This window comes from Salmo trutta, chromosome 34 (genome assembly GCF_901001165.1).
Source record: "Salmo trutta chromosome 34, fSalTru1.1, whole genome shotgun sequence".
Lineage (NCBI taxonomy): Eukaryota > Metazoa > Chordata > Actinopteri > Salmoniformes > Salmonidae > Salmo > Salmo trutta.
In genome coordinates this window covers 11,290,827-11,305,480 of record NC_042990.1, presented here as the reverse complement: position 1 = coordinate 11,305,480, position 14,654 = coordinate 11,290,827, and the positions used below count along the sequence as shown (strand labels likewise).

The 14,654-nt window shown below is 43.0% G+C and overlaps 1 protein-coding gene across 2 annotated transcripts in view; it reads right to left on the bottom strand.

Moving 5' to 3' along the window:
• Positions 1 to 550: 550 nt before the first annotated feature.
• The window catches only part of enpp2l (ectonucleotide pyrophosphatase/phosphodiesterase 2-like), a 36,972-nt gene continuing 22,868 nt past the window's right edge, over positions 551 to 14,654 (bottom strand). For both annotated transcript variants that reach the window (XM_029731814.1, XM_029731815.1), the window contains 2 exons: positions 10,371 to 10,524; positions 551 to 1,798 (listed from right to left, as the gene is read on the bottom strand). In XM_029731814.1, the coding sequence (XP_029587674.1) occupies positions 1,628 to 1,798; positions 10,371 to 10,524 (325 nt within the window). In that variant the 3' untranslated portion in view covers positions 551 to 1,627. The remainder of the gene's footprint in view (positions 1,799 to 10,370; positions 10,525 to 14,654) is intronic.

The following is a 14,654-nucleotide window of genomic DNA, read 5'->3' as shown; positions in this document are numbered from 1 at the left end:
ACTACTCTATTGAGGAAAAGTGTACTTACTATGACTGTGATATGTGCTTGTCCCACCTAGCTATTTTAAGATGAATGCACTAACTGTATGTCGCTCTGGATAAGAATGTCTGCAAAATTAAAAAAAAAAAAAAAATGTATAAGTCAATAAATCGTTCATAACCACTGACTTTGGAACTTTAAGAACACTTTTGAGTCTCTGTATGTAAGATCAGTGTAAAGACTGAATCCATGTTTTTTCTCCTTCAAAGCATAATCTAAACAGTAGCCTAATCCAGCAATGATTCCACTGAAGGAGGGAATTAAGATTTGTAAATGATCTGGAAAAACACTTTGCAGAGCCACTGTCATCTAAATCTGAAATAACAACCACCCAGATTTTAGTGCGTAGCTTCCACAATTATTCCTCATGGATAAACAGACAAGTATAGCATAAGAAAACACACTTTTTAAACTTAGCGTTTTGGTCTTACTCCAAATACTACAGCCAAGGTTAAATGATTGACAAGATGAATGGTTACTGTGGCAAAAATGACTCAAATGGTCACCTGCAATATTATAAGAATTTATTCTGATCAGAACCTTGCCACATGTTAATAATACACAATTTAGAAGGGAAAAACATATCCAGATACCATCAACATACATATCAACCATTTGAGGCCGTCAATGGAGCTTGTATTAAGTGACATGAAAATGATTGTTAATTGTGATGAATCTCTATGACTTTGACTGAGTTAAGTGTGCTGCAAGCATCAGTAATAGATTTAGTACAGTACGCTCAATGCCAAACAGCCAATCCTTGCACTTGACTCCACTGTCATAAGGCCTACGTAACACTGTCATAAACATCATATACCGGTTGTTAAAGTTATGTTATAACACAGTCATAAGATCTTATAACAACTGACTTAGCACTTATAACACCCATAACACCAATGCACTAGCCTGTTAGCTAACCTGAACAACGCTTTGTGTCACCAATAAAGTATTACAGAAAGTTGTCGTTGATGCCTCGACTGTTTATAACATTTGCTCTGTCATCCTTATGTAAACCTTATGTAGGTGTAGGAGGTGGCAATAATGTCTTCACACGAATTACACAGATACTTCAGGCTATAGTACATCATCACTGAGCGGCATTAAGAGATATGAAATCCTCTTCCTGCAACCAAAAGGGCCCATTACCTAATCCAACCCATTACTCCACTTCCCCAAAACAAACACTCCATTCACGACACAACACTTTCTCTCAAACCACACACAACAAAAGTCTAATTCCACTTCTACACAAGAGCTCTCTGAATTAGTGTGACTAAGTGGTAGCATTATGATCTTCTACCTAATAAATATGACAAATTGTATACAAATATACACCTAAAGATCAGAGATGTACTGGGGAGAGAGAGAGACCCCACTGGGCACACGCTGGTTTAATCAACGTTGTTTCCACATCATTTCAATGAAATGACATTGCACCAATGTGGAGTAGAAGTTGAATTGGCGTCTGTGCCCAGTAGGACAGAGAGGTGAGAGACAGAGAGGGGAAGTGAAACACAGTAACAAGATTGAGAAGAGAGGGAAAACAATACAGAGATACAGTAAGAGTGAGTCTGTGTGTGTCTGTTTTAGGTGTCACTCTCAAAGGTGTGCAGGAAGGTCTTGAGGGAGAGGGTCTGGGTGTAGTTCAGGGTTGTGGAGCGGTACATGTCCAGCCCTGTGAGGATCTCCACATCTCTGACCCGCGCTGTGTGCAACTTCAGCAGCTCCTCCACCCACTGCGACTCGTCGTCTGAGCTCTGCAGGACCACCACAAGTCAAGATGAGATTGTGATGTACGTACAGTACCAGTCAAAAGTTTGGACACACCTACAGTACTCATTCAAGGGTTTCTATTTATTTTTTACTATTTTCTACATTGTAGAATAATAGTGAAGACATCAAAACTGTGAAATAAGATATATGGAATCGTGTAGTAACCAAAAAAAGTGTTAAACAAATCAAAATATATTTGAGATTCTTCAAAGTAGCCACCCTTTACCTTGACAGCTTTGCACACTCTTGGCATTCTCTCAACCAGCTTCATCTGGAATGCTTTTCCAAAAGTCTTGAATGAGTTCCCACATATGCTGAGCACTTGTTAGCTGCTTTTCCTTCACTATGCGGTCCAACTCATCCCAAACTATCTCAATTGGGTTGTGGTCGGGTGATTGTGGAAGCCAGGTCCTCTGATGCAGCCCTCCATCACTCTCCTTCTTGGTCAAATAGCCCTTACACAGCCTGAAGGTGTGTTGGGTCCTTGTCATGTTGAAAAACAAATGATAGTCCCACTAAGTGCAAACCAGATGGAATGGTGTATCGCTGCAGAATGCGGTGGTAGCCATGCTGGTTAAGTGTGCCTTGAATTCTAAATACATCACTGACAGTGTCACCAGCAAAGCTCTCCCACACCATCACACCTCCTCCTCCATGCTTCACGGTGGGAACCACACATGCGGAGATCATCCGTTCACCTATTCTGCGTCTCACAAAGACATGGCAGTTGGAACCAAAAATCTCACATTTGGACTCATCAGACCAAAGGACAGATTTCCACCGGTCTAATGTTCATTGCTCATGTTTCATGGCCCAAGCAAGCATCTTCTTCTTCTTATTGGTGTCCTTTAGTAGTGGTTTCTTTGCAGCAATTCGACCATGAAGGCCTGATTCACATAGTCTCCTCTGAACAGTTGATGTTGAGATGTGTCTGTTACTTGAACTCTGTGAAGCATTTATTTGGGCTGCAATTTCTGAGGCTGGTAACTCTTATGAACTTATCCTCTGCAGCGGAGGTAACTCTGGGTCTTCCTTTCCTATGGCGGTCCTCATGAAAGCCAGTTTCCTCATAGCGCTTGATGATTTTTGCAACTGCACTTGAACAAACTTCCAAAGTTCTTGACATTTTCCAGATTGACTGACCTTCATGTCTTAAAGTAATGATGGACTGTCGTTTCTCTTTGTTTATTTGAGCTGTTCTTGCCATAGTATGCCATAGTTTTACCAAATAGGGCTATCTTCTGTATACCACCCCTACCTTGTCACAACACAAATGATTGGCTCAAACGCATTAAGAAGGAAAGAAATTCCACAAATTAACTTTTAACAAGGCACACCTTTTAATTTAAATGCATTCCAGCTGACTACCTCATGAAGCTGGTTGAGAGAATGCCAAGAGTGTGCAAAGCTGTCAAGGTAAAGGGTGGCTACTTTGAAAAATCTCAAATATAAAAAATAGTTTGATTTGTTTAACACTTTTTTGGTTACTACACAATTCCATATGTCTTATTTCATAGTTTTGATGTCTTCACTATTATTCTACAAAGTAGAAAATAGTAAAAATAAAGAAAACCCATGGAATGCGTTGGAGTAAGTTTTGACTGACTGGTACTGTATGTTACATATAAATCATATGTAATTCTGACATTATTAAAATCATCACCTGGCTCATTCAATCTCTTTGTATCATTTATAGAAAGCATTTCAAAAGACTACAATACACTACATGGTCATCAATTTCGAAAGAGCGGAAAGTACAATGATGTTACCAAAACAAGCATATCTACATTCAAAGGAAACTCACCATATGACCGTCACAAGACAAGGTCATGGTTCAACACAGATAGACAAGAAGTCATAAACTGATACCGTGGGATAAGTGGTGATGGTCACGTAGCCTCAGATGACCAATTACAGTACGTTTAGTAAAGGTCGCAAACAGATAAGTGATCATGCTCATAAACAGTAGCACTAATGAAAGACCAAGGCACATAACCCAAATTGTTCTTGTAAGTTTCTCTGGATAAGAGTGTCTGCTAAATAACTATACTATGCAACCAAAAAACTGTCACTGGCAGGGAATTCATTACATACAGTGCTTTTGGAAACTATTCAGACCCCTTGACTTTTTCCACATTTTGTTATGTTACAGCCTTATTCTAAAATTGATTCAATTGTTTTTTTCCCTCGTCAATCTACACACATTACCCCATAATGACAAAGCGAAAACAGGTTTTTAGAAATGCTTGAAAATGTATTAAAAATAAACAACTGAAATATTTACATTTTAGTCATTTAGCAGACGCTCTTATCCAGAGCGACTTACAGTAGTGAATGCATACATTTCATACAATTTCATACATATTTTTCTGTGCTGGCCCCCCGTGGGAATTGAACCCACAACCCTGGTGTTGCAAACACCATGCTCTACCAACTGAGCTACAGGGAACACATTTACATAAGTATTCAGACCCTTTACTCAGTACTTTGTTGAAGCACCTTTAGCAGCGATTACAGCCTCGAGTCTTCTTGGGTATGAAGCTACAAGCTTAGCACACCTGTATTTGGGGTGTTTCTCCCATTCTTCTCTGCAGACTCTCAAGCTCTGTCAGGTTGGATGGGGAACGTTGCTGCACAGCTATTTTCAGGTCTCTCCAGAGTTCAAGTCTGAGCACTGGTTGGGCCACTAAAGGACATTCAGAGACTTTTCCCAAAGCCACTCCTGCGTTGTCTTGGCTGTTTGCTTAGGGTCGTTGACCTGTTGGAAGGTGAACCATCACCCCAGTCTGGGTTCCTGAGCACTCTGGAGCAGGTTTTCATCAAGGATCTCTGTACTTTGCTCCGTTCATCTTTTACTCGATCCTGATTAGTCTCTCAATCCCTGCCGCTGAAAAACATCCCAACAACATGATGCTACCACCACCATGCTTCACCGTAGGGATGGTGCCAGGTTTCCGCCAGACGTGACGCTTGGCATTCAGGCCAAAGAGTTCAATCTTGCTTTCATCAGACCAGATAATCTTGTTTCTCATGGTCTGAGAGTCTTTAGGTGCCTTTTGGCAAACTCCAGGCGGGCTGTCATGGGCCTTTTACTGAGGAGTGGCATCCATCTGGCCACTCTACCATGAAGGCCTAATTAGTGGAGTGCTGCAGAGATGATTGTCCTTCTGGAAGGTTCTTCCAGAGCTCAGACGAACTCTAGAGCTCAGTCAGAGTGACAATCGGGTTCTTGGTCACCTCCCTGACCAAGGCCCTTCTCCCCCGATTGCTCAGCCAGCTCAACTTCTTCCATTTAAGAATGATTGAGGCCACTATGTTCTTGGGGACCTTCAATGCTGCAGAAATGTTTTGGTACCCTTCCCCAGATATGTGCCTCGACACAATCCTGTCTTGGAGCTCTACGGACAATTCCTTCAACCTCATGGCTTGGTTTTTGCTCTGACATGCACTGTCAACCGTGGGACCTTATATAGACAGGTGTGTGCCTTTCCAAATTATTTCCAATCAATTGAATTTACCACAGGTGGACTCCAATCAAGTTGTAGAAACATCTCAAGGATGATCAATGGAAACAGAATGCACCTGAGCTCAATTTCGAGTCTCATAGCAAAGGGTCTGAATACTTATGTAAATAAGGTATTTCTGTTTATTAAATTTCTAAAAACCTGTTTTCGTTTTGTCATTATGGGGTAACGTGTGTACATTGCTGAGGACATTTAAATAAATAAAAAACAATTTTAGAATAAGGCTGTAATATAACAAAATGAGGAAAAATTCAAGCGGTCTTAATACTTTTCAAAGGCACTGTAATGTGAAATTTGAACTGACACAGATGGCTGAAATAAATGCCATCCTCTGCTGACAATGCAAAGCTTAATATATCCTAATCAAACTTCAAAGAAATTCAGTTTCAAACTTAATGTGTCATTTGCACATTGTTTAAGTCATTAACGTGAAGGTCAGAGTTGTGCGTGCTTTATTTGAGACGACTGTACAACCATCCAGATTAATTGTCAGATTCAACAGAAGATCTCTTTGTTTCTTGGGACCTAGAACAAGCATCTCTGTTTTGTCCGAGTTTAAAAGTAAAAAGTTTGCAGCCATCCACTTCTTTATGTCTGAAACACAGGCTTCTAGCGAGGGCAGTTTTGGGGCTTCACCATGTTTCATTGAAATGTATAGCTGTGTGTCGTCCGCATAGCAGTGAAATTTAACATTATGTTTTCGAATGACATCCCCAAGAGGTAAAATATATAGTGAAAACAATAGTGGTCCTAAAATGGAACCTTGAGGAACACCGAAATGTACAATTGATTTGTCAGAGGACAAACCATTCACAGAGACAAACTGATATCTTTCCGACAGATAAGATCTAAACCAGGCCAGAACTTGTCCATGTAGACCAATTTGGGTTTCCAATCTCTCCAAAAGAATGTGGTGGTCGATGGTATCAAAAGCAGCACTAAGATCTAGGAGCACGAGGACAGATGCAGAGCCTCGGTCTGATGTCATTAGACCGAGGCCTGCGGCTACGGAACCCTGACCTGTTCACCGGACGTGCTTGTTGCACCCTCGACAATTACTATGATTATTATTATTTGACCATGCTGGTCATTTACGAACATTTTAACATCTTGACCATGTTCTGTTATAATATCCACCCGGCACAGCCAGAAGAGGACTGGCCACCCCTCATAGCCTGGTTCCTCTCTAGGTTTCTTCCTAGGTTTTTGGCCTTTCTCAGGAGTTTTTCCTAGGGAGTTTTTCCCAGCCACCGTGCTTCTTTCACATGCATTGCTTGCTGTTTGGGGTTTTAGGCTGGGTTTCTGTACAGCACTTTGAGATTTCAGCTGATGTACGAAGGGCTATATAAATAAATTTGATTTGATTTGATTTGATTAAAAGGTAATTTACCACCTTCACAAGTGCAGTCTCAGTGCTATGATGGGGTCTAAAACCAGACTGAAGCGTTTCGTATACATTGTTTGTCTTCAGGAAGGCAGTGAGTTGCTGCGCAACAGCTTTTTCTAAAATTTTTGAGAGGAATGGAAGATTCGATATAGGCCGATAGTTTTTTATAATTTCTGGGTCAAGATTCGGCTTTTTCAAGAGAGGCTTTATTGCTGCCACTTTTAGTGAGCTTGGTACACATCCGGTGGATAGAGAGCCGTTTATTATGTTCAACATAGGAGGGCCGAGCACAGGAAGCAGCTCTTTCAGTAGTTTAGTTGGAATAGGGTCCAGTATGCAGCTTGAGGGTTTAGAGGCCATGATTATTTTCATCATTGTGTCAAGAGATATAGTACTAAAACACTTTAGTATCTCCCTTGATCCTAGGTCCTGGCAGAGTTGTGCAGACTCAGGACAATGGAGCTTTGGAGGAATACGCAGATTTAAAGAGGAGTCCGTAATTTGCTTTCTAATGATCATGATCTTTTCCTCAAAGAAGTTCATACATTTATTACTGCTGAAGTGAAAGCCATCCTCCAACTAAAAAGCAGCGAATGCTGCTTTTTAGTTAGCTTTGCGACAGTATCAAAAAGACATTTCGGATTGTTCTTATTTTCCTCAATTAAGTTGGAAAAATAGGATGATCGAGCAGCAGTGAGGGCTCTTCGATTCTGCACGGTACTGTCTTTCCAAGCTAGTCGGAAGACTTCCAGTTTGGTGTGGCGCCATTTCCGTTCCAATTTTCTGGAAGCTTGCTTCAGAGCTCGTGTATTTTCTGTATACCAGGGAGCTAGTTTCTTATGACAGATGTTTTTAGTTTTTAGGGGTGCAACTGCATCTAGGGTATTGCGCAAGGTTAAATTGAGTTCCTCGGTTAGGTGGTTAACTGATTTTTGTCCTCTGACGTCCTTGGGTAGGCAGAGGGAGTCTGGAAGGGCATCAAGGAATCTTTGGGTTGTCTGAGAATTTATAGCACGACTTTTAATGCTCCTTGGTTGGGGTCTGAGCAGATTATTTGTTGCAATTGCAAACGCAATAAAATGGTGGTCCGATAATCCAGGATTACGAGGAAAAACATTAAGATCCACAACATTTATTCCATGGGACAAAACTAGGTCCAGAGTATGACTGTGGCAGTGAGTAGGTCCAGAGACATGTTGGACAAAACCCACTGAGTCGATGATGGCTCCGAAAGCCAGTCGTCGCAAATAAAACTGTGAAGGACCTCGGCGTTACTCTGGACCCTGATCTCTCTTTTGAAGAACATATCAAGACTGTTTCAAGGACAGCTTTTTTCCATCTACGTAACATTGCAAAAATCAGAAACTTTCTGTCCAAAAATGATGCAGAAAAATTAATCCATGCTTTTGTTACTTCTAGGCTGGACTACTGCAATGCTCTACTTTCCGGCTACCCGGATAAAGCAGTAAACAAACTTCAGTTAGTGCTAAATACGGCTGCTAGAATCCTGACTAGAACCAAAAAATTTGATCATATTACTCCAGTGCTAGCCTCCCTACACTGGCTTCCTGTTAAGGCAAGGGCTGATTTCAAGGTTTTACTGCTAACCTACAAAGCATTACATGGGCTTGCTCCTACCTATCTTTCCGATTTGGTCCTGCCGTACATACCTACACGTACGCTACGGTCACAAGACGCAGGCCTCCTAATTGTCCCTAGAATTTCTAAGCAAACGGCTGGAGGTAGGGCTTTCTCCTATAGAGCTCCATTTTTATGGAATGGTCTGCCTACCCATGTGAGAGACGCAGACTCAGTCTCAACCTTTAAGTCTTTACTGAAGACTTATCTCTTCAGTAGGTCCTATGATTAAGTATAGTCACTGGCCCAGGAGTGTGAAGGTGAACGGAAAGGCTGGAGCAACGAACCGCCCTTGCTGTCTCTGCCTTGCCGGTTCCCCTCTCTCCACTGGGATTCTCTGCCTCTAACCCTATTACAGGGGCTGAGTCACTGGCTTACTGGTGTTCTTCCATGCCGTCCATGGAAGGGGTGCGTCACTTGAGTGGGTTGAGTCACTGACGTGGTCTTCCTGTCTGGGTTGGCGCCCCCCCCTTGGGTTGTGCCGTGGCGGAGATCTTTGTGGGCTATACTCGGCCTTGTCTTAGGACGGTAAGTTGGTGGTTGGAGACATCCCTCTAGTGGTGTGGGGGCTGTGCTTTGGCAAAGTGGGTGGGGTTATATCCTGCCTGTTTGGCCCTGTCCGGGGGTATCATCGGATGGGGCCACAGTGTCTTCTGATCCCTCCTGTCTCAGCCTCCAGTATTTATGCTGCAGTAGTTTATGTGTCGGGGGCTAGGGTCAGTCTGTTACATCTGCAGTATTTCTCTTGTCTTATCCGGTGTCCTGTGTGAATTTAAATATGCTCTCTCTAATTCTCTCTTTCTTTCTTTCTTTCTTTCTTTCTTTCTCTCGGAGGACCTGAGCCCTAGGACCATGCCTCAGGACTACCTGGCATGATGACTCCTTGCTGTCCCCAGTCCACCTGGCCATGCTGCTGCTCCAGTTTCAACTGTTCTGCCTGCGGCTATGGAACCCTGACCTGTTCACCGGACGTGCTTGTTGCACCCTCGACAACTACTATGATTATTATTATTTGACCATGCTGGTCATTTATGAACATTTTAACATCTTGACCATGTTCTGTTATAATATCCACCCGGCACAGCCAGAAGAGGACTGGCCACCCCTCATAGCCTGGTTCCACTCTAGGTTTCTTCCTAGGTTTTTGGCCTTTCTAGGGAGTTTTTCCTAGGGAGTTTTTCCTAGCCACCGTGCTTCTTTCACATGCATTGCTTGCTGTTTGGGGTTTTAGGCTGGGTTTCAGTACAGCACTTTAAGATATCAGCTGATGTACGAAGGGCTATATAAATAAATTTGATTTGATCTGATTTTTCTCGGCCCTGAATCAGGCACTTTATGAGTTTGTGTGGCAAACGGTTAGTGAGAAGAGTGACAAGTAGCCTACAGAGATAGTCATCTGTATTCATTCTAAATGTCACACCAATAATTCAGTAGGGCAAGGGATATCCCATGAATGGAAGTCTGAATATAAGAAACTGTAGTAAAGGTTGTTAGATGCAGAGTTGACTCAAGGACTGTGCACTGGAAACAACAAAGTACTTCCCCCTACACCATTTAACTGTTCCCTTGAAATGATTTCTAAGATTCTTAAGAATTCATCAGCATGAAAGTATCATGTGGTGCCAAGAGTTTGTCAAAGGAATAAGGTCAGTTGAATTAGTTCACATAAATACCAATCTTTGCCATGTAATATCTAAGTAAATAGCTTTTTAATTATGTGGTATCGTTCTGTGAAATAAATACGCACTCTGTGGTTGGATTCTAATTTTATAGGTTGCGCCATGTGGTTAAAGCAACTGTAATTGAATATAGAGAGTCCCAGCCATGGGGAAGAGTGATGGAGCCAGTACCAAGTTACACATAACCACTCATACAGGGTCAGATACAATTTCATCCAATTTCATAACCTGATCCTTGATCTGCGGTGAATGACAATTTCTTATGTAGGCTTCTTCAAGCAGAAAGCTAGTCATAGACAATAGTGCCCCCATGTGGTGAGCGAATTACCTTGCAGCTCTCATCATTATCTGAGCGGTGGGGTAAGAGGAAGGAGAAGACATTGAGGGGGCCGTCACACACCTCGGCCGTCTGGTTGACATCCTGACAGTTGGTGATCACTACGTAGTAGTGGGTGGGGACCGGAGCCGAGACTCCGGCGTACCTGGGGGTGACAGTCATTAGTGGTCACTTTAATGAATATACACACACACACACACACACACACACAAACACACACACACACACACACACACACACACACACACACACACACACACACACACACACACACGATGGTGCTGAAGGGAATAGCAGATGTTTTACAGGCTCCTGAATTTTTTTTTGCTATTTTGTGTATTTTTTGGCACTGATCTTAACTTTGTTTGTACATAATGTTTCTGCCATTGTTTCCTATGACCGAAAATAACTTCTGGACATCAGAACAGCTATCACTAACCTCGATTGGGATGAGGTCTTCTATTTCAATGAGTCAGAGGCGAAAGACATATTGATTATCCCGGACCAGGCCCAAATCCCCGACACTCGAAGAAGGAGGAGACGGCGCTATACAATTACCAAAATGCTCACCCAGAGGTGGTGCTCCTAGTCGCCGGTGACTTTAATGCAGGAAAACAGAAATCAGTTTTACCTAATTTCTACCAGCATGTCACCTGTGCAACTAGAAGCAAAAAAAATTCTAGATCACCTTTACTCCACACACAGAGATGCATACAAGCTCTCTCTCGCCCTCCATTTGGCAAATCTGACCATAACTCTATCCTCCTGATTCCTTCTTACAAGCAAAATCTCAAATAGGAAGTACCAGTGACGTGCTCAATATGGAAGTGGTCCGATGACGCTAAGCTACTGGACTGTTTCGCTAGCACAGACTAGAACATGTTCGATGGCATTGAGGAGTTTACCACATCAGTCACCAGCTATATTAAAAAGTGCATCGACGACGTGGTAACCACAGTGACTGTACGTACATATCCCAACCAGAATCCATGGATTACAGGCAACATCCACACTGAGCTAAAGGCTAGAGCTGGAGCTGTCAAGGAGCGGCACACTAATTTGGACACTTATAAGAAATCCCACTACACCCTCCAATGAACCATCAAACAGGCAAAGCCTCAATACAGGACCAAGATCGAATCCTATTACACCGGCTCTGACGGTCGTCGAATGTAGTTGGGCTTGCAAACTATCACGGACTACAAAGGGAAACCCAGCAGTGACGCAAGCCTACCAGACAAGCTAAATACCTTCTATGTTCACTTCGAGGCTAGCAACACTGAACCATGCATGAAAGCACCAGCTGTTCCAGGCGACTGTGTGATCACGCTCTCCATAGCCAATGTGAGTAAGACCTTACAACAGGTTAACAGACCACCATAGTCCCTGTGCCCAAGAACTCCAAGGTAATCTGTCTAAATGACTATCGCCCCATAGCACTCACATCTGTAGCCATTTAATGCTTTGAAAGGCTGGTCATGGCTCACATCAATACCATCATACCACTCCAACAGATCCACAGATGATGCAATCTCTATTGCATAGCACACTGCCCTTTCCCACCTGGACAAAAGGAACACCTACGTGAGAACGCTGTTGATTGACTACGGCTCAGCATTCAACAGCATAGTTGAATGGGCGGCAGGTAGCCTAGTGGTTAGAGTGTTGGACTTGTAACCAAAAGGTTGCAAGATCGAATCCCCGAGCTGACAAGGTAAAAATCTGTCGTTCTGCCCCTGAACAAGGCAGCTAACCCACTGTTCCGAGGCTGTCATTGAAAATAAGAATTAGTTCTTAACTGACTTGCCTAGTAAAATAAAAATTGAAAAAAAATAGTGCCCTCCAAGCTCATCACTAAACTAAGGGCCCTGGGATTAAACACCTCCCTTTGCAACTGGGTCCTGGACTTCCTGAAGGGCTGCTCCCAGGTGGTGACGGTAGGCAACAACAAATCTGTCACACTGACCTCAACATGTGGGCCCCTCAGCAGTGAATGTTTAGTCCCCTCCACATCACTAATGAATTACCATGGTCAACACAGCCATGAAGAGGGCATAACAATACCTCTTACCCCTCAGGAGGCTGAAAAGATTTGGTATGGACCCTCAGGTCCTCAAAAAGTTCTACAGCTGCACCAGTGAGAGCATTTTGACTGTCTGCAACACCACTTGGTATGGTAACTGCTTGGCATCTGACCACAATGCGCTACAGAGGGTAGTGCGTACAGCCCATTACATCCCCGGAGCCAAGCTCCCTGCCATCCAGGACCTCTATACCAGGCAGTGTCAGAGGAAGACCCTAAAAATTGTCAAAGACCAGCCACCAAAGTCATAGACTGTTCACTCTGCTACCGCACGACAAGCAGTACCGATGCACCAGGTCTGGAACCAATAGGACCCTGAACAGCTTCTACCCCCAAGCCATAAGACTTCTAAATAGTTAGTTAAATAGTTAAACAATAGCTACCCAGACTATCTGCAATGACCCTTTTTGTACTAATTACAGTGAGGGAAAAAGTATTTGATCCCCTGCTGATTTTGTACGTTTGCCCACTGACAAAGAAATTATCAGTCTATAATTTTAATGGTAGGTTTATTTGAACAGTGAGAGACAGAATAACAACCAAAAAAATCCAGAAAAATGCATGTAAAAAATGTTATAAAATGATTTGCATTTTAATGAGGGAAATAAGTATTTGACCCCTCTGCAAAACATGACTTAGTACTTGGTGGCAAAACCCTTGTTGGCAATCACAGAGGTCAGACGTTTCTTGTAGTTGGCCACCAGGTTTGCACACATCTCAGGAGGGATTTTGACCCACTCCTCTTTGCAGATCTTCTCCAAGTCATTAAGGTTTCGAGGCTGATGTTTGGCAACTCGAACCTTCAGCTCCCTCCACAGATTTTCTATGGGATTAAGGTCTGGACTGGCTAGGCCACTCCAGGACCTTAATGTGCTTCTTCTTGAGCCACTCCTTTGTTGCCTTGGCCGTGTGTTTTGGGTCATTGTCATGCTGGAATACCCATCCACAACCCATTTTCAATGCCCTGGCTGAGTGAAGGAGGTTCTCACCCAAGATTTGACGGTACATGGCCCCGTCCATCGTCCCTTTGATGTGGTGACGTTGTCCTGTCCCCTTAGCAGAAAAACACCCCCAAAGCATAATGTTTCCACCTCCATGTTTGACGGTGGGGATGGTGTTCTTGGGGTCATAGGCAGCATTCCTCCTCCTCCAAACACGGCGAGTTGAGTTGATGCCAAAGAGCTCCATTTTGGTCTCATCTGACCACAACACTTTCATCCAGTTGTCCTCTGAATCATTCAGATGTTCATTGGCAAACTTCAGACGGGCATGTATATGTGCTTTCTTGAGCAGGGGGACCTTGCGGGCGCTGCAGGATTTCAGTCCTTCACAGCGTAGTGTGTTACCAATTGTTTTCTTGGTGACTATGGTCCCAGCTGCCTTGAGATCATTGACAAGATCCTCCCGTGTAGTTCTGGGCTGATTCCTCACCGTTCTCATGATCATTGCAACTCCACGAGGTGAGATCTTGCATGGAGCCCCAGGCCGAGGGAGATTGACAGTTCTTTTGTGTATCTTCCATTTGCGAATAATCGCACCAACTGTTGTCACCTTCTCACCAAGCTGCTTGGCGATGGTCTTGTAGCCCATTCCAGCCTTGTGTAGGTCTACAATCTTGTCCCTGACATTCTTGGAGAGCTCTTTGGTCTTGGAAATGGTGGAGAGTTTGGAATCTGATTTATTGCTTCTGTGGACAGGTGTCTTTTATACAGGTAACAAGCTGAGATTAGGGGCACTCCCTTTAAAAGTGTGCTCCTAATCTCAGTTTGTTACCTGTATAAAAGACACCTGGGAGCCAGAAATCTTTCTGATTGAGAGGGGGTCAAATACTTATTTCCCTCATTAAAATGCAAAACAATTTATAACATTTTTGACATGCGTTTTTTTCTGGATTTTTGTTGTTATTCTGTCTCTCACTGTTCAAATAAATCTACCATTAAAATTATAGACTGATCATTTCTTTGTCAGTGGGCAAACGTACAAATCAGCAGGGGATCAAATACTTTTTTCCCTCACTGTATTTTGACTCCTCACATAAGCCGCTGTTACTGTTTATCATCTATCCTGTTTGCCTAGTCACTTTACCCCTACATATATGTACATATCTACCTCAATTACCTCTTACCCCTGCACATCGACTCGGTTGTGGTACCCCATGTATATAGCCAAGTTATCATTACTCCTTCTGTACT